The following is a 21,582-nucleotide window of genomic DNA, read 5'->3' on the forward strand; positions in this document are numbered from 1 at the left end:
TTTTTTTCCACAAATTAAACATTGTTTTCAAATTTTAATGAGGTAATATTAGAGGAACACATTATAATATTATAAATGAAAAAGCTTAAATTAGTAGTCATTCGATGATGTAAATTAAATCTTTGTGAGCGATGCACCCACCCAATGTGGGCTTCGAGACGTCTTTTTTTTATGTCCTCGCGCATGTATCGTAAGGGTGAGTGACGACTTTATCCACCGTATCAATGTAGTTGCTGAGACGACTACTTCTTCATGAAATTGCAGATTTGTGCGATTCAGCTATGCACCCTATTGATATGAATTTTGAGATGACCTTTTTGTGTGAATGTATTTCCACAAGTATCACATGCATGTCTGACATCGTTATGCACCAAATCCATGTGGCGTTTGAAACTAATTCTTCGTTTATACACATTTCCGCAAATGTCGCAAGCATGTCTGACACCATTATGCACCGAAACGATGTGCTTTCTGAGACCACTCTTGTCTGAGAATGTCTTTTGGCATTTATCACATGGGTGCGTAATTTTATGATGTACCGACTCGATGTGGGTTTTGAGATGACCCTTCTGTGTGAATGTCTTTTCGCAAATATCACATGCATGACAGACACCATTATGCACCGAATCGATGTGATTTTTAAGATGTTTCTTCTCTGTGAACTTCTTTCCGCAAATGTCGCATGCATGACGGACACCATTATGCACTGAATCGATGTGAGTTTTGAAATAACCTTTTTGTGAGAATGTCTTTTGGCATCTGTCACATGTGTGCATGATTTTATTATGCACTGAATCGATGTGGGTTTTGAGATTACCTTTTTGTACGAATTTCTTTCCGCAAACATCGCATTCGTGTCTGACATGATTATGCACCAAATCCATGTGGCGTTTGAAACCAATTCTTAGTTTATACACATTTCCGCAAATGTCGCAAGCATGTCTGACACCATTATGCACCGAACCAATGTGATTTCTGAGATAACTCTTGGTTGAGAATTTCTTTTGGCATATATCACATGGATGCGTGATTTTTTGATGCACCGATTCGATGTGGATTTTGAGATTATCTTTCGTTGTGAACGTCTTTTGGCATATATCACATGCATGTCGGACTTGATTGTGCACGAAATCAATATGTTTTTTTAGATAACCCTTGTGTGAGAATGTCTTTTGGCATATATCGCATTCATGTCCAACACCATTATGCACCGAATCGATGTGTTTTTCGAGATTGTTCTTATATGAGAATGTCTTTTGGCATATATCACATGCATATGTGAAACCCTTGTGGACTGCATTAATGTGGACTTTGACCCAACTTTTTTGAGTAAAAGACTTTCCGCATATATCACATGAGTGGGTAATACCATGATGTATTGATTTGATATGCCTGTCCAAACTTGCCTTATGTGCGAAATATTTTCCGCATATTTCACACATGTAAGTTGGATCATTACGCACCGTACTTTGGTGTCTTTTGAGGTTATGTTCGTTGCTCAACTCTTTCGTTATTTTTCTTGTTTTATTTTGCTCGCCACGTTTACAGTCTGAATTCAAAGTTAATTCTTCTACGGTGTTCACAAAAGATGCCTGTTGTACTTCCTCCGTGGGTTCCATTTTAATCATATTTTGAGTTGCATAAACATTATTGTACTCCATGTCTTTCAAGCCATTTTGAGAATCTTCTTCAATTTTCTTAACTGCTAATAAATTAATGTTGGGCTTGACGTCTTCACACTCAACGACTATTTCCACATCGTCATTAAATTCACGTGGATGATTCAAGTCACTTTTTCGAAAGGTATGGACCTGTTGAAAAATCAAAACTACGTGAGAATGTACTTCAAAAAACAATTGGAATGCGAGCTACGCACAATACTATCAACACTTACTGAATTTTCTGGTGGAAATGGTTGATAGTTTTTAAGATCGGGCTTTTCATCCACCATCTCCGAATTATTTTCACTACGGCACTCGCCACTAGGTTCCTCTTTCATTCTGAAATAATAACCCCAGTAAGATCAAGTATTCTGTAATAATATTTTTATTCATTTAACTCTCGTACAATGAAAATTACCTGGCGGCACAATTGAATGAACCACTGGATTCCACCTTGCTAACTTTGAAACTCTGCTGACAATTAATCTTTCGGCGATGATTTTACATATCTGCAGAACTAACTGTATACACATCGAAAGATTGACGATCACTGCTGCGCTGTGCTCGCTATAAATTATTGTGAAAAACTGTATATGCGGGTTTGCGGAGAGCAGCGCGGCTTATGCGCGACCGACTCGACCTCCTTGTGCGTAACTCAGCGCTCTATGTCGTGAACGCGCGTGCAAAACAAGAGAGATCGTGGACTCACTACTCGCGAGACGTAAACAACAGAACGAGCACTTATACTGCACAGTGCACAGCTTCGAGCGCTTTGAAATATTTTGAAAAGATTCACGCGTATTTTTTTTGAACGATTTTTGTTAGCTTGATGGTTGTCAAGTAGAAAAGAATTGTATTCGTGCGTTGATATAGTTTAACGTTCACTTGGAATGACACCATTCGAATGTAACTTTTTTGAGAGTCAGAAAACATTTTCGAATACAGGGTAAGGAGGTATCAAAATTTTCATTCTGGAACAAGTTATTATTCCACTATTGTTCGCATCGAGTGAGAAAAATGTCAACCGCCGTTTTAGTCTCGAAACTTAATAGTTTCAGAGCCCATTGACGTATAAGATCATTTATTAATAACAATCTGTAAATTTCTGTATGTATTAATCAAATCCAGTCTGACAAATATTCGCTTTGTTAATAATTAATGTCAAAATAATGACCCCAAAAAATTTATTAATATATCAATCTAATTTTTTCAGTAAATGTTAAAAATAACATTTAAATAAGGTTATTTGACTTTCTCTGACAAAATTTATTTACCGCTTTTCTATTCTGAAAAAAAAACCCGATAAAGAAATTATGAAAAATTCAATTTTGTTGTCATACTGGAAAATCGGTGTATAAATTTTGTTAGAGAAAGTCAAATAATCATTATAAATGTTATTCTTAACATTTACCGAAAACATTCGATTGATATTCATAACTTTTTTGGGGTCATTATTTTGACATTAATTATTAACAAAGCGAATATCTGTCAGACTGGACTTGATAAATACATACAGAAATTTACAGATTGTTATTAATAAATGATCTTATACGTCAGTGGGCTCTCAGACTATAACCGTTTTATAGATTTGTTCACGGCAATATTCGTCGTGTTTCGTGACGCCTCGATTTGATGATCAATATATTTTTTCCCCAGGTCTCACGACGTCCTCTTGACGAACGGCATGTGGAGCCCGACCCGCTTCTCCACCTTCTTCCTTACCAAGGCGAACGGCACCCTCGACGTCTGGGACATCATCGTGCAAAAGGACACGCCCGTTCTCAGCATCAAGGTGTATATACACTATACTTTATTATACAACATTATGCATACGCTCGAAATTCGGCAAAGGCAATGATATATTCGGCCCCGAGAAAATTAGCATACATGGCATTTACGATATCGCGTGTCGCACGAGTTTGATAGCCATAATACGCGCGATGTAAATGATCTTGTAAATGTACCACGGAGAATAACGTCGGGTGCGCCGCAGGTGTGCGACGAGCCGCTGACCTGTCTGAGGCCGCACGAGCAGGGCGCCCTGGTGGCCACCGGCGGCAAGAACGGCTCGGTCTATCTGCTGGAGTTCTCGGAAAATCTCACCGTCAACCAGAAGAACGACAAGCTGCTCTTCACGGCGGTGAGTTTGTTTTTTTTTTTCTTGCATCTCTCGATTCTGCTCGTCAAAGTAAAACTTATTTATGTACGAGCGTTGAATGCAACGAAAAGTATACATTAAACAAAATAATCGTAGGTAGGAATAGTTCTGATAGGATAATTCATTGGATACGTTCTATAACTATTCTTATATTAATAGTACTTTTGGAGTTTATTCAATTAAAATTTTTTTTCAAAGTCTAAAAAAACTTCATGCAATTTTACTTTACTATTTTTAATATAATCGCAGCTACTATTTTCATCTAGATCCTGCGCTTTCAAACTTATAATCAAATTTGTTAAGAAAGGATATTGAATGAAAAGTGTATGAATTCGCTCCGAAAATGAAATGTGAGTTTTTTACAGAATTTTTCAGACTACTTTGAAAGAATACAAAATGTTTGATGAAAATTCTTAAATCAATTTACACGTATCCTTTGAGCGATTTTAAAAACTTTTCATACTGTGACATTTTTTCATAAAGTGGATGGTTATCGAGGAAAAATCCACGCATTTTTATATCACAGCCTCGTTTTGTGAAAGTTGTACATGAAAAATGTACATGTTTTTTAGCCAAGTGACCAAAATAATGACCATTAGAAATATTCTTACAAATGTTGCCAATCATTAACTTGTTTTTAGTAATTTTCCCGTAACAATTGTATTACAAATGCATTTCCCAAGATCTAAACATTTACATTAATTGTTTGAAAAATTAAAAATAGTTTTAACCACTATAAATCGATAATACTACTTAATGAATACACCGCTAGATGGCGAGTACCTTAATCTGTAAATCTCCAAGTGGCAAAGTCAAAATAATACTATAATTCACAGTCCGATTTTGTATGGAATTCATGAATAAAGTTTTTAGTTCTTCATTTAGTAAACCTTCAACGAGAAAATTTCTTTTGATACAACTTATGGTATTATTTGGCGCATCCGAAGGGAAAAAACGACTTTACTTTAGGTAGAACTCTAAAAAAAAAGTCGAAAAATTGTAATATTTTCTGTTTTACCGTGATTCGATGTTTATGTATCGCAAAACCAAAACTAGATTCAGAAAGAGCACACCCTTGAACCGTTCAGTAGGGATTTTCGAAAAAAGATATCATTTAAATCTATGGTTGTTAACGATTGAAAATTCATTAACAAAATGAAAAGTTTGAATTTTATAGAAAAGATATTATTCTGCGCTGGGGGCGATATGTAAGCAAGCATAGAAAGCAGCAACTCAAAAAATCAATAAAATTGAACGTCCTACAAGCTACAGAAAACATAAGTCGATCCGGAGTCGGTATACGATCGATCCGAATTATTAGGTTGCAGCCCTTCTAACGTTTCGGGATCAATTTATATTTTTGTCTCTCTTACTCGCGCATATGTCCATGTTTTATTTACACAACACAATATCCCTCGCTACTATAAAATTTCCCCGGACGCCTATACGTGTTCAGATCGTAGCGTATGCGAATACCGTCAGTAGTAGTTACGACGCCGCAGCGATGAGAACAAAAAGATATCGCATCGTTTGCAACAATACACAGTAAAAAATTGTCAACTATTAATTATAAGCGATTGTGTTTTCGCGAAAGTGTGTGTGACGATAGGCAACGACATGAACTGTTTGAAAAATTTGAAAACCTCTCCAGAGGAGGTCGACTTGAAAGAGCAAACCGAACTTCTCCATCGATTCGACAATATAAGCAAGAAATTGATAATTTGTCGAGAAAAAGTCGATTCGGAGGTCGAAGAAAAACCATGCGAACTTCTCGATCAACTCGCCACTTTAATTGACAACTGGCAGGGTGAATTGCCAGATCTTGGACATTTTTTTCGCCGCGACGATATCGACTGGCTTCTCACGCTGGCTGTGAAAGATTTAAGGGTAAGATCACATTTTCGTCGAGGAAGGCGAATCATTGACTTTGTTGCTCGCAGCGGCTACAAAGACGAGCCCGACCTGGATGAAAACGGCAAGCCATCGTCGCGTCGCACTACAGCTATTCACTCGATCAGAAGGTCCAACTGGCTGCATTTATTTATTGATTCGATCGAAAGTCTTTTTAAAATATACGACAGATTCGACGTGAATTATACCGACGAATTTGGATGTAGCCACTTTCACGTGGCCTGCGAGAACGGGTATACGGACGCCGTCAAAAAATTTCTCGATCTCGGCCAGGATCCCAATCTGATTGAGAAAGAATCGGGTAAATCGCCGCTGTACATGGCTGTGAAACATCACAGTGACGAAGTCTCCGAGATACTGTTGAAAAGAGGCGCCAATCCGATTCTGGCCAACAGGGATGGCAAGACTCCTCTGCACGCCGACGTCCCCAAGCGTCTATTTTTCAAGATGAACAAAAGCATGTGTCAAAGATTACGGGTCAATGCCCGGGACAAATTTGGCCGAACACCACTGCAATCGGCTGTGGTCTGCGGCCACAAAAGGATGGTTAAATGGCTGCTAAAATTAGGTGCCGATCCTAATCTGGCCAACGAATGGGGGTGGACACCTTTGCATATTATTTGCTGCAGGAACTACGACGACGGCTTAGCGGAGTTATTTTTCAAGATCTGCGACAAATTAAATCGGCCGGTGCATATCGATGCGCGGAACAAGTTGGGCCAGACCCCGCTACACTTGGCTATGTCCTGCAAGAAAGAGATGTTCGAATTGCTGCTCAGAAGAGGCGCAGATCCTAATTTAGCCGATTTCGAAGGATTGACTCCTCTGCATTTTATAAGTGATAGATACTACGGTGACGAATATGTCAAGATGTTCTTCGAATGTAACGATGAATTACATAAGCAAGTGCAAGTCGACGTCTGGGATAAAAAGGGCTGGACACCGCTTCAATTAGCTCTACTTCGAGGCAACAAGAAAACGACCGAAATTTTGATGAGGCGAAGTGCTGATCCTAATTTGGCCAACGAGGACGGATCGACCCCTTTGCACAGTATTTGCAAATATTATTGGGATGACGATTTGGCCAAGATGTTATTCGAGATCAGCGACGAGTTAAATCAGGTGATACAGATCGATGCAAAGGACAAGTGGGGTCGGACGCCGCTTCAATTGGCTGTGGCGAATCTCATGCCGAATACCGTCGATGTGCTTTTGGATCGTGGCGAAAATCTGTCCAGGTTCGTTTTTCCAATTGAGAGTGATTTCGACGATGGCTTTAAATTTACAGAAGCACGACGTGAAAATAAATTGAAGCTGACGTATAGACTGATGGCCGTCATTCAACGTCTCGAGAGAAGAGGATACGAACTGGATCGAGGCAACGCTCTGATCGTCATGAAATTGTTCTCCAAGTACGGATTGTTCGAGAAGTCGACGAATCTCGCAAAATGTTGGTACCACGACGAGGAGTTCGCGACGGAAGCCAAAGAAAAAATGGTGAATTCAAGCCTGTCGATCTATGACTTGATCCGACTACGACCCGAGGAGGCTGAAAAACGTTGCACACATTTAGAGTTCTTCGAGATCGCGTATTCATTCCAATGGTTCCTCGTTCGAACCGAAGATTCTTGTGTTTTGCATCTATGCGAGAAACTGTCGAGAGGATTTTTCCGGCGTTGGGCGATATATCCTTTCTGGGATCTGATTCACCATCGCCTGCCAATTGAGTGCTGTGAAATGATCCTAGAGCCACTAATGAACAAAGATTTATATCATATTTGTCTGGCAGTTACAGGACAAAGCTAGTGATGGTGATCAGCATATTTGTTGTATTTTTCGTGTTCGGTGATAGTACATTTCGAAAATTTTTAATATCATTCGAATAAATGCATTGAAAAAACAATTGAATGCATGAATCGACTTGGACTTAACTTTAATTATTTTTTAATTTTCTATTAGTTCTATTTACAAAAAGTAAATAGAAAATGTATATCTTGGAGCTGTTCTTATGTAAGTAGGGTATTAAAGGTGGATTTAAAGTGCAATGTTGGAGGCATTTCAACTACATTTTAAATAAGATGAAGCTCGTTTTTAATTCTTTGATGTTCTAGTCTGGAAATAGAGGCTTTGAGAGGACACACCTGTGTTAAATCCTGTATTATCCTATGAATTGAAAAACATGAAAATAAAGTGATAAAATTGAATTTTTTGTTTTGGATGTAAAAGTGTGTTTTTTCAAGTCTTTTTACATCATAAAACATGTTTATGGTACCTTTTATTATTTAAATTAGTCTAGGAGCCATCTATAATGGCTTATGATTCCAAAGTCCTGTGCTGCATGTATCTGAATGGAATCTTTGACCAATTTTGATCGTAGAGGTCTTATATTTTTCTAATAACATTCTTCTTTCTCAGAGATCCCCAATTATATTTAATGGCAATATATAATTACAATGTCGATTAAATTTTTAAAATACTTATTATTCGAATTTGATACTTTTTACTATCACCGTTTCAAAACTGACTCTAAAAATGTATAAATTCAAAAAATAAGCCAAACGCTGAAAATAGATTGAATTCGTTCATTTAACTCATTTAATTCGTTTGAACTTAGAGTCAAAAAAGTACCTCAGCCCTATATTAATAGATAAAATTACATTACTATTCAGGCTTCTAAGTGTAAGCCTTTCCGTTTAAAATTACAACTCTGCTAATAAATTTTCAATTGTATGCAAACCGTAGATGAAGTTCAAATTTTTTCTTGAAAATCCTTTTCAAAAGATTTTCGGATTTGTTATTTCTTAATGCAGTATAAGTTTTGCGATTATTAAACATTATCACCGTTTATTTTCCATTTGAACACAAGAAAACGTAATTTTCAACTCAAATTTTCGCTCGATTTTCTACTTTCTTTTAATAGAGGACTCAAATAACACAAAAAGTCGTGCCATTTCCGTCCACAATTTTCAAGAAGATTGTTGTTGTGATTTTTATCTAGCTCCTACGTCGTCAAATTCACTCATTTCTTGCAGACTTTATAAAAAAAGTGTACATGAATTCATCGAACGATTTTGAACACTTCTTATTCTACGAAATTTTTGTGAACGTTTTTTCGGAGAAAAGAAAAAGTAGAAAATAGACTGTAAACAAATTTCAAGTCGAAATACATGTATACGTTTTTTTGTGTTTAATTGTCTAATAAACTGGTCTAGTATTTATTCGTGGCAAAATTCAAACCAGATTCAAAAATAGCACACTTGAAAAACCTCTCAGTACGGAGTCGTAATAGGAATTGAACTTTCTATTTTGATTTTTGAAAATATATAACTCGACTATAGTTTTAATACGATCGACGATTCTTTTGCAAAATTACTATTTTGGACTAGAGGGGATCACCGTTCTTCGCATGGGGTGGCGATGTATGTGCTCATCGACAGCAACAACCCCAAAAATCAATAAAATTAAAAGTCCTACAAGCTAACGAAAACATAAGTCGATTTGGAGAGGGGAAACGATCGTTTCGAAATATTCATCCGCAGCTTTTTCGAAATCTCTCGGAATACATATACAGTCATATTTTTGTCCCTCTCCTTCGCGCATACGTGCGTGGCATCGTTCTATATACGTACAATATCTCCCGTTACATCATACTTTCGCAGCCGTGTTTTAGATCTTGAACGCACAGTCAGTAGTCGTCGCGATGTCGTAGCGAGAAGACCAAAAAAATATCGCATTTACATATCTCGACTCCGGCATCGATAAAAAGTGAAAATTATTCGATATCGTACGTTTTAAGCGACTGTGTGCTTACGTGAAAGTGTGCGAGACGATGAGCAATCGCGTCATGAACCGTGTTAAAAAATTGAAGTATGTCCCAGAGGAGGTTCACGTAATAGAGCGAAGCGAACTCGTCCTTCGATTTGCCTGTGTGTGCAACGAATTGAAATTTTGTCGAGGAAAAGTCGCCTCGGAGATCGAAGGACTACTAGCCGTACTTCTCGATCAGCTCAACACTTTGATCTATGAATGGCACGGCGATATGCCGGATATCAAAAAAATTTTCTGCCGCGAAGATATCGACTGGCTTCTCAAGCAGGCTGTGATTCAGGAGATGACTCACGAGCGATGGTTTCGAGTACGACGACTCATTGACTTTGTTATCAGCTGCGGCTACAAAGACGAGCCCGATCTGGACGAAAACGGCAAGCCATCGCCGCGTCGCTCCACTGCCCTGCATCATTTTGCCCGATTACGCCGCGTGGTATACGTACCCGAGGTAACTGGTCTTTTTCAAATTTACGATCGATTCGACGTCAATTACACGGACGAGGCCGGCTACGCGCATTTCCATGTGGCCTGCATGTACGGCCTCGCGGACATCGTGCAGAGATTCCTCGAGCTCGGACAGGATCCCAATCTCGTTTGGCCGAAAACGGGCGATTCTCCGCTGCACCTGGCTCTGTATTACGAGCGCCAAAGCGTGCCGCAATCGCTGCTGAGAGCGGGCGCGGATCCGAACGCGGCCAATAACTCCGGATTAACTCCTCTGCATCGTATCTGCGAGGTGACATGCGGCTACGAGTCCGGATTGACTCCTGTGTATCGTATCCGCGAGGTGAGCCGCGGCTACGAGGATTTACTGGACGAGTTCTTCGCGATCTGCGACGAAAAGGGCCACGAGGTGCGGCTCGACGCTCGGGACAAGTCGGGCGGCCGGACGCCGCTGCACTTGGCCCTGCAGAACACGTCCACGGCGATGCTCGATACGCTGCTCAGGCGGGGCGCCGACCCGAATTTGGCCGACGCGGAGGGATTGACGCCGCTGCACATTATTTCCATGAGACGCCGCGACGACGACTTGGCGGAGATATTCTTCGAGATCAACGACGAATTGAATCGGCAGGTGCCGGTCGACGTCTGGAACAAGAAGGGCTGGACACCGCTGCAATCGGCCCTTCGTCGGGACAACAAACAGACGGCCGAGATTCTGCTGAGACGGGGCGCAGATCCTAATTTGGCCAACGAGGACGGATTGACCCCTTTGCACAGTATTTGTCAGACGTACATTTACGATGATTTAGTCAAGATATTCTTAGATACGTGCGACGATTTAAATATGGTGATACAGGTCGATCCGAAGGATAAATCGGGCCGTACACCGTTGGATTTAGCTGCGGCGAATCTCATGCCGAATACCGTCGATGTACTCTTGGATCGTGGCGCAGATTTGTCCGGCTTCGTTTTTTCCGTCAACAGTTGGTACGACTCCGAAGACGAATCGTCCGCTTGGGTGCCTCGTGGGAGATTGAGACTCGCGCTCGGTCTGATGATCATGATCGAACGCCTCGAAAAAAGAGGATACAAACTGACCCCTGGCGACGCCCTGGCGATCATGGAAACGTTCGCCAAGAACGAACTGTTCGAGACGACGACGTGGCTCGGAAAACGTTGGTACGACGACCAACTGTTCAAGGGAATAGCGAAAGAGACAATGGTGAAGTCGAGCCTGTCGCTCTACGATCTGATCCAGCTGCGACCCGAAGAGGCGGCAAAATTACTCACTTACGAGGACTATTTCACGTTCGCGAACACCATCAATTGGTGGAATTTTGACGATATTCATTGGAAGGTTTGCGGCACGCATTTGGTCGAAAGAGCGTGCAGAGGATTTTTCAGGCACTGGTCGATGGATCCTCTTCAAAAGCTGACTAACCAAAGGCTGCAGCATCTCCCTTGCGAATTGATCGTGAAGAACTTGAAGAACGAAGATTTGTATCATATTTGTGCAGCGGCTGCCACGCTATAAGCGTGTTTCCGGAATTTCTTACGTTTATAGAAAATACATTTGAAAAATTTTTAATATCATTGCAATAAATACATTTGAAACAAAATTGAATTTACGAATTGACTTGGACTTTATTTATACTGCTTTTTAATTTTCTTTTGGTTTTATTTACAAAAAAATTATATAGGAAATTCACATCTTGCAGCTGTTCTTATGCAGGTAGGGCATAGCATAAATAAAAAATGCAGTGTAGAATACTTTTCAAGAATAATTTAATACAATACAATGCGGTTTTTAATTTCTGATGCTTTAGATCGAAATTAAGGTCTTCAACGAAACTTTTTTCAAATCAACATTTTTAAAAAATTATTTTAAAAATTTTTTTTGACGCATAAATATAGAAATGTGCTGAGTTTCATCGAAATCTCTCCATAATTTCAATTTGGTGATATACTACCTTAAAGCGTCAAAACAAAAAGAAGAATAAATTCTAGGATGCTTGTATCATAGAAATATACCTCCATGAATTTGTTTCAGATTTTTTTATAAAGTAAAAAACTGCTTTAAAATCGGTAAAAATAGAAAAAATACAATCTACCCTTTTCTGTGCACAAACCAAAAGCGCGTCCAAATCGGTGATATCTGTGCGCATGGTTTTTTAAACAAGTTACATTTCAACCCATTAATATTATAATAAGATCCACTATAAAATATTTTAGCGTATGAAGTAAGACTTGGAATTCAATTCCTGTGTTTTTTGCATAAAAAGCTCCCTTGGAGTGTGTAGAATGCAAAATCAGCGAATTTCGATAAATTTAGTAATTTTTCTATTCAATCATCGTCGCTAAAATTTCATGTAAGTACATTATCGTACGAGTGAAAAGTGGCTTTTAATAAGTAAAACGACCTGTAGAGGTTGCTATAGGAGGCCAACTGTATGGTGCAGGGATCGCTGATTAAAAGTAATACATAGGTTTTGTATGAATTCCGTATCAAAAAAACTTTAAACGCGTTTTTCTCGAAACAACATTTTTCGGCACTGGCGGAACGATATCTCGAAAAATATTGAACCGATTGAGCTGAAATTTGAACAGAAGCTTTAAAATAAGATTACTAAGGGGAGTACGTAGGATTTTTTCGATAAGTTAATTATTTCAATTTTTATAAACAATATTCGGAGGGAATTTTCTCGAATTTTTGAAATTTTTTTTTAGAAACACGCAATTTTCACAATTTTCACTTTTGAGCTAAAATCCTACGTACTTCCCTAGAAAAAGCATTTAACTTTAAGACCTTTTGTGATATTTTGTTCTAGATGCCACAGAAGTCGAGAAAGCTTTCCGCCAGTCAAAAAATCGCTATTTTGTAAAATTGTGATATCTTCGCTATTTTCTGCCTAAAACTAATAAAAAAATATTTTCTTATAGTTCATTGCATGTATTATTAGTCCTCAAAGTCTCAAATTAAAGTATTCATCGTGGCCCCCCACAAAAAATTCGTAAATTTTACCAATTTTCAAAAATCCTAGAGTGGTGTGGCTTAATGTAGGGTGTACGCTGTCGTTCGATCACGCTTGCCACGCGTGAAAGAAAAATAGGCAAGCACAAAAGTATCGTATAGATTTAGTCAATAAGGGTCAAACCAGAGTCTAAAAAAAATCATCACTCGTTTGTATAAGCTGCGTGGTAATAATAACAATGTTATATATAGGCCAGCAAAGACAGATACCCTAGCTTCGCTGTGTTTACATTTTCTCGACATTTATGAATTAAAGCCGAACCGGTGTTCACGATCATTGATTTTTACGAGATGGTGAATTATATAAGGCAATAGGTCAATAAAGTGTCAAAATTTATAAATTCAAAAATAAACCCTATGCTGAAAGTAATTTGAATTCGTTCATCAAAATCATTGGATCCATTTGAACTCGGAGGCAAAAGAGTAACCTCAGTTCAATATTAAGTAGATAAAATTAAATTACTCTTCAGGCTTCTGAGTAAGCCTCCACGTTTAAAATTATAATTTTGCGAATGAATTTTCAATGGTATGCAAACTGTAGAAGAATTTCATATTTTTTTTAATAAAAGTACTTACCGTAGTATTTGAAATTGGATTTTCAATTTTAATACGAAAATATATTAGTCTATGGTTCTCGCACGATTGAACATTCATTCGTAAAATGGGAAAGTTTGGATTTTATACAGAGAAGATATTTTTCTCCGCTGGGGGTAGCAAATTCGAATAAGTCATATTTCTATTTGTCTCTCTCTCTCTCTCTCTCTCAATCTCCCACATAGGCTGACCTTGTTTTATTTACTTTGCCAGCTACTGTGTAGCTCCCCCTGACGCCTACGCGTTCGTATCGTAGTGTATGTGCGAATAACAGTCAGTAGTCGTTACGCAGCCGCAGCGATGAGAAGAAAAAAATATCGCATCGATTCCAGTGATACGGAGTGAAAATGTGTCGATTGTTAATATTAATATCATAAATTTTAAGCTATTGCGTGTTGAGTGAAAAAGTTCGATACGATGGGCAACGACGCGAACTGTTTCAAAAAATCGAAAACCTACTGCCCTCGAGAGGAGCCCGAACTTCTCCGTCGATTTGGCAGAATATGCCGGGCATTGCACTTTTGTCGAAGAAAATCCAAGTCGAAGATCGGAAACGAGCTACCCGTACTTCTCGATCAGCTCGAAACTTTGATCCGAGAGTGGCGAGGTAAATTGCCGAAACTTGAAAAATTTCTCCAGCGCAGTGATATCGATTGGCTTCTCAAGCAGACTATAATTAACGCGACGACCGACTCGCTGTATTCGCGACGCGGAGAACGAATCGTCAAGTTCTTGGCCGACACCGGCTACAAAGACAAGCCGCTCGGCGGCTCGATGGACGAAGGGCCCGCGAAAATATGGCCTCGCACGACAGCCCTTCATCGCGCGCACAATCGCGGCTGCACCACCGCCGTGATTCACGATCTCTTTCGAATATTCGACAGGTACGACTTGAACTACATCGACGCGAACGAGTCGAGCCATTTTCACTTGGCCTGCGAGCACGGCTGCGCGGACGCCGTCCAGAAATTCCTTCGGCGCGGACACGATCCCAATCTACTCGTGCTGGCTACGGGCGATTCGCCGCTGCATTTGGCCCTCAAGGGCCGTCGTGGCCACGCGAGGATCGTCGAGTTGCTGCTGCGACGCGGCGCCGACCCGAACTCGGCGCGCAATCGCAACAAGTGGACTCCTCTGCATTACATCTGCCATTACACCGACAACCAGAGCGAATTGATCGAGGTGTTCTTCGATGTCAACGACGAATTGAGTCGGACGGTCAAAGTCGACGCCCGGGACAAGTGGGGCCGGACGCCGCTGCACTTGGCTCTGCCTCGCGGCTGCAAAAAGACGGCCGAGATTCTGCTGAGGAGGGGAGCGGATCCGAATTCGACCGACGAGGACGGATCGACCCCTCTGCACTGTATTTGCCGAAAATTGTTGGACGACGACTTGGCCAAGGTATTCTTCGACGTCAACGACGAGCTGAATCAGCGGGTGCGGGTCGACGCGAAGGACGACGAGGGCCGGACGCCGCTTCGATTGGCCGTGGCGAATCTCAAGCCGAATACCGTTGCTGCACTGATGAACGGTAGGGCCAATTTGTCCAGATTCGTTTTCCCGAACGAGAGTAATTTCGACGACGGCTTTGAAATTCACGTGAAAGGCGGACAACTCGAACATAAATTGAGGCTGGCGTCTGGTCTGATGGCCGTCGTCGAGAGCCTCGAGAAAGGAGGCTACGAGCTGGACCGAAGCGACGTTCTGATCGTCATGAAAATGTTCTCCAAGTACGGATTGTTCGACAAGTCGACGAATCTCGCGAAATATTTGTGCAACGACGAGGAGTTCGCGATCGAAGCCCTAACCGCAATGGTAAATTCGAGCTTGTCGCTCTACGACGCGATCCAGTTACGACCCGAAGAGGCGACAAAATTACTCACTTACGAGGACTGTTACAAGTTTTCGTACGCCAACAAAATGTGTAAATTAAATCAAATTTATCGTATGGCTTACGAAACGCATTTGAGCGAAAAAATAAGCAGAAGATTTTTCTGGCGCTGGGCAATGGATCCGTTTATGGAGCTGATCAACTACAGGCTGCCACACCTCCCCTGTGAAATGATCATGGATTACTTGGATAACGAAGATTTGTATCATATTTGTGTGGCGGCTCTAGGCCAAATTCGCGATGTTTATCAGCGTATTCGCAGATTTTCCCACGTTTAGTGATAATACATTTCGAAAATATTTTACATCATTCAAATAAATAAATCTGATACAAAATTCGATTTATTAATTGACTTGGACTTCACTTTTATTACTTTTTAATTTCCTTTTAGTTTTACTTACAAAAAATCATGTAGAATTTCCTATGTTGCTGCTTATTATTATAAACCAAAAAATGATAATCTAATCCAATCTAACCATAATATTATCGATTGCATTTCATTTTTAACATTTAATTTGCCTATAACGATGTAACATAGATTTCTATGTTATAAATGCTTGCGGAGGGGAATGGCATGTGAAGTAAAGAGTACGATCTGTTCGATAGTTTTTGAGCATCATTTTAATAAATTTTTTTCTAGTACATGGCGAACTGCAGCAAATTTTTCACACAACTGAAAAAAAAAGATCGATTACGGTGGACACTGTAGCTGAAAAACTATTATTTAATTACATATCCAGGTAATCGCGGAGAGGTCTCCAGTGAGGAGTTTCATCATAGTGCACGGCAGGAAGTTCTATATACTCTCTACCATCGTGGCGATGATGTCGATGATGCCGATGATGCCGAAGAAGCTGATGATAGCGGTGTTCCGCCGGTTCATCGTCAAAATCTTCCCCACACGGCAGAAGCTTTTTTCACAATTTTATGCTCCTTATTATCGCTATACTCATTGGCTTCTCTCGAATACTTGAAACCCAGTGGCTCCTCGGCTTCAAAATCTTGAAGAGTATGACGGCGGTGGTGATGGTGGTCGTCGTGGGCGCCGTGAGCTCGTGTCTCTGACACCGAGTGGGCCAACAGGAGCAAAAGAACAGCAGTAAGAGCAAACAACGTGCAGGACTTGGCCATCTGCACGGCCAATGAACGACCAATCATGATGTCGCTGTGTGATTTTGTGCGCTTGGTGCAAAAAATCGAATTACTCTTATGTGTGTGTGTATGCGGACGAACGCACATGTGTGTGCACGTGTATTTAGTTTAGGTTGGATGTACACAGTACATTGCCAGCAAGTAGCGACCAGCAACACGTTACGCGTTACACACGTATATCAGGCTCGGATATCGATGTGGAGTCATCTACTTTCACTATCGTGTATGGTCGATCTCGGTGGTATTCGTAATTTAGACGGTGCGGCGCTCCTGGAGCGGCTTTTTAAAGACTCGAAATATACAGCATAGAAGCATTAGAGATTGTAACTCAAAAACTAATGCTATTAATTCAAATGCCAAAGGGCCGCTGGAATAATTCAATTTCTCGATCGCGCCTGAGTAACCGCCACCTGACGCGCTTCAAGCTAAGTGAATGGCAAATTGACATTACGATCGTCTTATCAGCGAAGCGCTCGTGTAAGTCATAATATTGATTGTCGGCCTTTGTCCACGTCTCACGTCTCGCAGTAATGATTAGGGATGTGCGATTCCACTAAAAATCGAATCGATTCTTCACAGCCGATTCCTGAGAGAATCGTTTTTCAAGAATCGATTATTTTGAAAAAGAATCGATTCCGATTCTCAATTTTTTTAAAGGAAAAGATAAATGAGCAAATATTATTCAAATTATCAATAAGTAAATTAGATTGGTTTATTTTAACTAATTGAATTACAAAAACTATTGAAAATAGTATTCAAAACTTTTGATCAATTTGAAATTTTTTTCAAATCACATAATTCCAGTCATTGGTAATTCTTTGTAAAAATAATAACATATTCAAATAGTTTCTTGTCACTCAATTGCTACGAAGAGGCATTTCAATTTAAATTAACTTATAAACATGCTATACTCTTCGTTGGGAGCGTCGAATTACCCCTTTTTATAAGGTCTAGGATTGAAAGTATAAGCTGATAAGTTTTCGAAGAACTAATTTGCTCATTACTGGAATGACTGAGCACTATTCTTTCAAAATTTATAAATGTTTTGATTCCGAGGAATTATTAGCAATTTTAAGTATCTCATCAACGTATTTGCTGTATCTTTTATGGTTTGTGATAATTATTCTAATAAATATACATTCATTAATTTTTTTAGATTTATAATCTTGTTTGTTCTTCAAAGAATCATAAAAGAGTTGCACATCTGTTGCACACTGTTAGTCTGAAATCCATAAATTCCAAAATTGAAGTTTATGCTGATGATGAAAATAATACTTGTCTTTCATACAAAAAAGTTCTTCAGCTAGAGATCTGAATTTTGGCCAGTAAATGTGATGTAACATGTTATAATACTCATTTATATTTTATACCTGTAGCTTAAAAAGTATCAAACTTGACTTTGAAACTTATAAATTCAAAAATGAGTCATGCGCTGACAATATAAAAATAACTTTTATCTCATACTTAAAAAGTTCATAAGCTAGAGAATTAAATTTTTACAAGTAGGTGTGAAACAACTTGTTAAAATACTTGCTCAAATTTCATAGTTGTAGCTTTCAAAGTTTTAAATCTGACTGAAACTAATAAATTCAAGAATAAAGGTTTACGCTAGCAATGGAATTTTTGAGTTTTGTTTGATACATAAAAAATTGATAAGCTGGAGATATGAAACTTGGTAGGTAGGTGTAAAAAAGCTTGTTGAAATACTCATTGAAATTTCAAAACTGTGGCTCACAAAGTATTAAAATTGACTCCAAAATTTAGATATTCAAAAATGAGCCATGCGCTGAAAATAAAATTTATACTTGTATTTTATTTATAAATAGTTCATAAGCTAGAGATCTGAATTTTTGCAAGTAAATGTAAAAAAGTTGTTTAAATACTTTTTCAAATGAGTTCAATTTAACCTTTAAACTTTACTCATTTCAATTTCCAGCGCATAGCTCATTTTTGAATTTACAAGTTTTAGAACCTGTTTTGAAAGTATAAGGGCTACAATCGAGAAATTTAAACAAGTATTTTAAAAAGTTGACAAGATTCTCTAGCTCATGAACTTTTTATGAACAAAATAAAAATATAATTTCTATTTTCAGCGTTGATTTATTTTGGAATATTAAATTTTCAAAATTTTCCTTTTAACTTTAGGAGCTAGATATCAGAAATTAAAACTAGTATTTGACCAGTTTTTCATCATTTACTTGCTAAAATTTAAATGTACAGTTTTTAAATTTTTTTTTATGAATTAATGAAATAAAAGTAAAAATACAATTATCACCAAAGGGGCACTCTTAAAAGAATAATTCTTATGTTTACAGCTAGTACTAAATATTGTACTTTTATTTATACTAAAACCATAAGACAAAATTACCATTAGTTTAAAAAATACAAATGAAAACACACATTATAGGAAAAGCATCTTAATTCGAAATATCTGTGTAACCCGGTCATTCATCTTTTTTTCATCTCTTTTACTCGCGCATGTGCATATCCACGTCGTGCGTACGTATAATATTTAGCTCTCACATATATAGCTTCGTTCACTACACGTGTTCACAACGCCGTAAAGAAAAAACATAATGTCGACTGCTTCGAGTGATGTGTAAATAAAAAAATATACTACAAGTGATTGTGCATCGTGTCAACGGCGTAAACATAGCTGTCCAGCTGTGTCGCGCGTGTCGAACCAACAATGGACGAGCTCGGCCAAGCCAAAGTGAAACAATTGAAAATCTTACGAGCCCAGGTTAACTGGGCCCACGCGAACGAGCGAAACAAGTTTCACGACGAGCTCGATGCTCTGTTCAAGAGATGGAAGGGTCCTCTACCCGATCTCCGCGAGATCTTTCGGCCCAAAGAGATCGAATGGATCGTTCGGGAAGCGGTGTTTGACAAAGATCGGGGCCAACGAATCATCGCCTTGGTGGCTGGCAGCGGCTACAGGGACCAGCCGGACGCAGAAGTGCTCGACGACGCGGGCAAACCGCTGGCGCGTCGCGCCACACCGCTGCATCGTGCCGCCAGACGATCGCGCGATCCCGACGACAAGATGGTCGCCGAACTGTTCAAGATCTTCGACAGGTACGACGTGAACTACGCGGACGACTCGGGATTTACGCACTTTCACATCGCCTGCGAGTTCGGACATCGAGAAATCGTCGAGAAATTCCTCGAGCTCGGCCAAGATCCCAATCTCGTTTGGCCAGAAACGGGTGATACGCCGCTGCATCTGTCCCTGGCCAATCGACGCAAGGACGTGGCCAGGTCGCTGCTGAGGCACGGCGCCGATCCCAACGCGGTCAATGCCAACGGACTCACGCCTCTGGCCGTGATCTGTCGCAAGGAATGTGACGACAACCTGATGGATATATTCTTCAAGACTCTGGGCGAGATCCAGCAGCGTGTGCAGATCGACGCTCGGGACTGCTTCGGTCGGACGCTGCTGCAGTCGGCGGTGGCCAACGGCTTCAAGAGGGTGACCCGAACGCTGCTGAGACAGGGGGCCGATCCGAATCTCGCCAACGGCAACGGAGAAGCCCCGCTGCACGTCCTTAGCAAGTATCACGATCGCGAGTGGGCGGACATGTTCCTGACCGAGAAGAAGAGGGTCGACGGCGGTGGCGAGCATCGAGTCAGGGTCAACGTTCGCGACAAAGAGTTTCGCACGCCGCTGCATTTGGCGCTGCGCTGGGGCAACGAGCAGATAGCCGAGGCGCTTCTGAGACACGGCGCGGATCCGAGCACACCCAGCAGGGACGGATCGACTCCGCTGCACGTCATCTGCGACCGAGACGACGACGCGGACGGCCTGGCGAGGATATTCTTCGAGATCAACGATAGGATCGGGCAGCAGGTGGAGGTGGATTTCATGGACAAGCTGGGCAACACACCCCTGATCTTGGCTCTGCGCTCCGGCCACGGGTGGGAGACCATCGAGCTGCTGCTGAGGAGAGACGCCGACCCGAATTTTCGCAACGACCGAGGACTGACGCCTCTGCACGCGGCATGCGAGAGCGATTACGACGACGAGTTTGTGACGCGGTTCCTCGGGATCGGCAAAGAGCTGGGCAAGCCGGTCAAAGTCGACGCCCGGGACAAGAGGGGCCGGACGCCTCTGCACTTGGCTCTGGGCCTGCGCTGGAAACATCGGGTCGTTCGAGTGCTCCTCGACAACGGGGCAGATCCCAATGCGCGGGCGAACGATGGTACGACACCGCTGCACAGGATCTGCGACGAAAATTACGACGACGCTACGGCGCGGACGTTTCTCGAGATGAACGACGGTAGGGATCGAACGGTGGAAATAAACGCCCGGGACGGGAAGGGCCGGACACCGCTGGAATTGGCCGTGACGCATCTCTTGCCGAATACCGTCGAGGTACTTTTGAATCACGGCGCCGATGTCTCTCGCTTCGTTTTTCCCAGCCAGAGTCGTCTCTTCGAGGGAGCCAAGCTTTACGAAAATGGTTTCTCGTTGAAACTACTGTCCGCCGTTCTGAGGATCGTCGAGCGGCTCGAAGAAAGCGACTACGTTCTGGATCGAAGCGACGCAAGGACGATCGTAAAATTGATCGCCAAGCACGGATTCATCGTCGACCAGTCGGAGGACGTTGTGTACTGTTGGTACGACGACGTGGAGTTCGCGACGAAAGCGAGAGAGATAACGATCGTTCCGAGCGTGTCGCTATACGACTTGACTCGATTGACACCTCAACAGGCTAAAAAAGTAGTCAAGTACGCGGACTACTTTAATTTCGTTCACACGATGGAGTGTAGGGATATCTCGAGAGGGCTGCATCGGGCGTGTCTCGGGCACTTGTGCGAGAAGATGTCGCGAGAATTCTTGCGCCGATGGGCACTCGAATTTTTCATGGAGCTGACGCACTATCGGCTGCCCATTATCTGCTGCGATATG

At 41.0% G+C, this 21,582-nt stretch overlaps 2 protein-coding genes across 2 annotated transcripts in view; one reads left to right on the top strand and one right to left on the bottom strand.

The window, feature by feature from the left end:
- The window catches only part of LOC106651725 (dynein intermediate chain 3, ciliary), a 31,421-nt gene that overhangs the window by 2,503 nt on the left and 7,336 nt on the right, over nucleotides 1-21,582 (top strand). The window contains exons 4-5 of the mRNA XM_014370370.2: nucleotides 3,318-3,453; nucleotides 3,655-3,801. Coding sequence (XP_014225856.1) covers nucleotides 3,318-3,453; nucleotides 3,655-3,801 — 283 coding nt within the window. The remainder of the gene's footprint in view (nucleotides 1-3,317; nucleotides 3,454-3,654; nucleotides 3,802-21,582) is intronic.
- LOC111693929 (zinc finger protein 62-like) lies at nucleotides 159-2,205 on the bottom strand. The gene is made up of 3 exons (XM_023460140.1): nucleotides 2,080-2,205; nucleotides 1,895-2,000; nucleotides 159-1,811 (listed from the first exon to the last, which is right to left on the bottom strand). The coding sequence occupies exons 2-3, from the start codon at nucleotides 1,997-1,999 to the stop codon at nucleotides 276-278; spliced, it is 1,641 nt and encodes a 546-aa protein (XP_023315908.1). The 5' UTR covers nucleotide 2,000; nucleotides 2,080-2,205; the 3' UTR covers nucleotides 159-275.

The sequence above is a fragment of the Trichogramma pretiosum genome, unplaced genomic scaffold (genome assembly GCF_000599845.2).
Source record: "Trichogramma pretiosum strain Unisexual culture from Peru unplaced genomic scaffold, Tpre_2.0 scaffold89, whole genome shotgun sequence".
Lineage (NCBI taxonomy): Eukaryota > Metazoa > Arthropoda > Insecta > Hymenoptera > Trichogrammatidae > Trichogramma > Trichogramma pretiosum.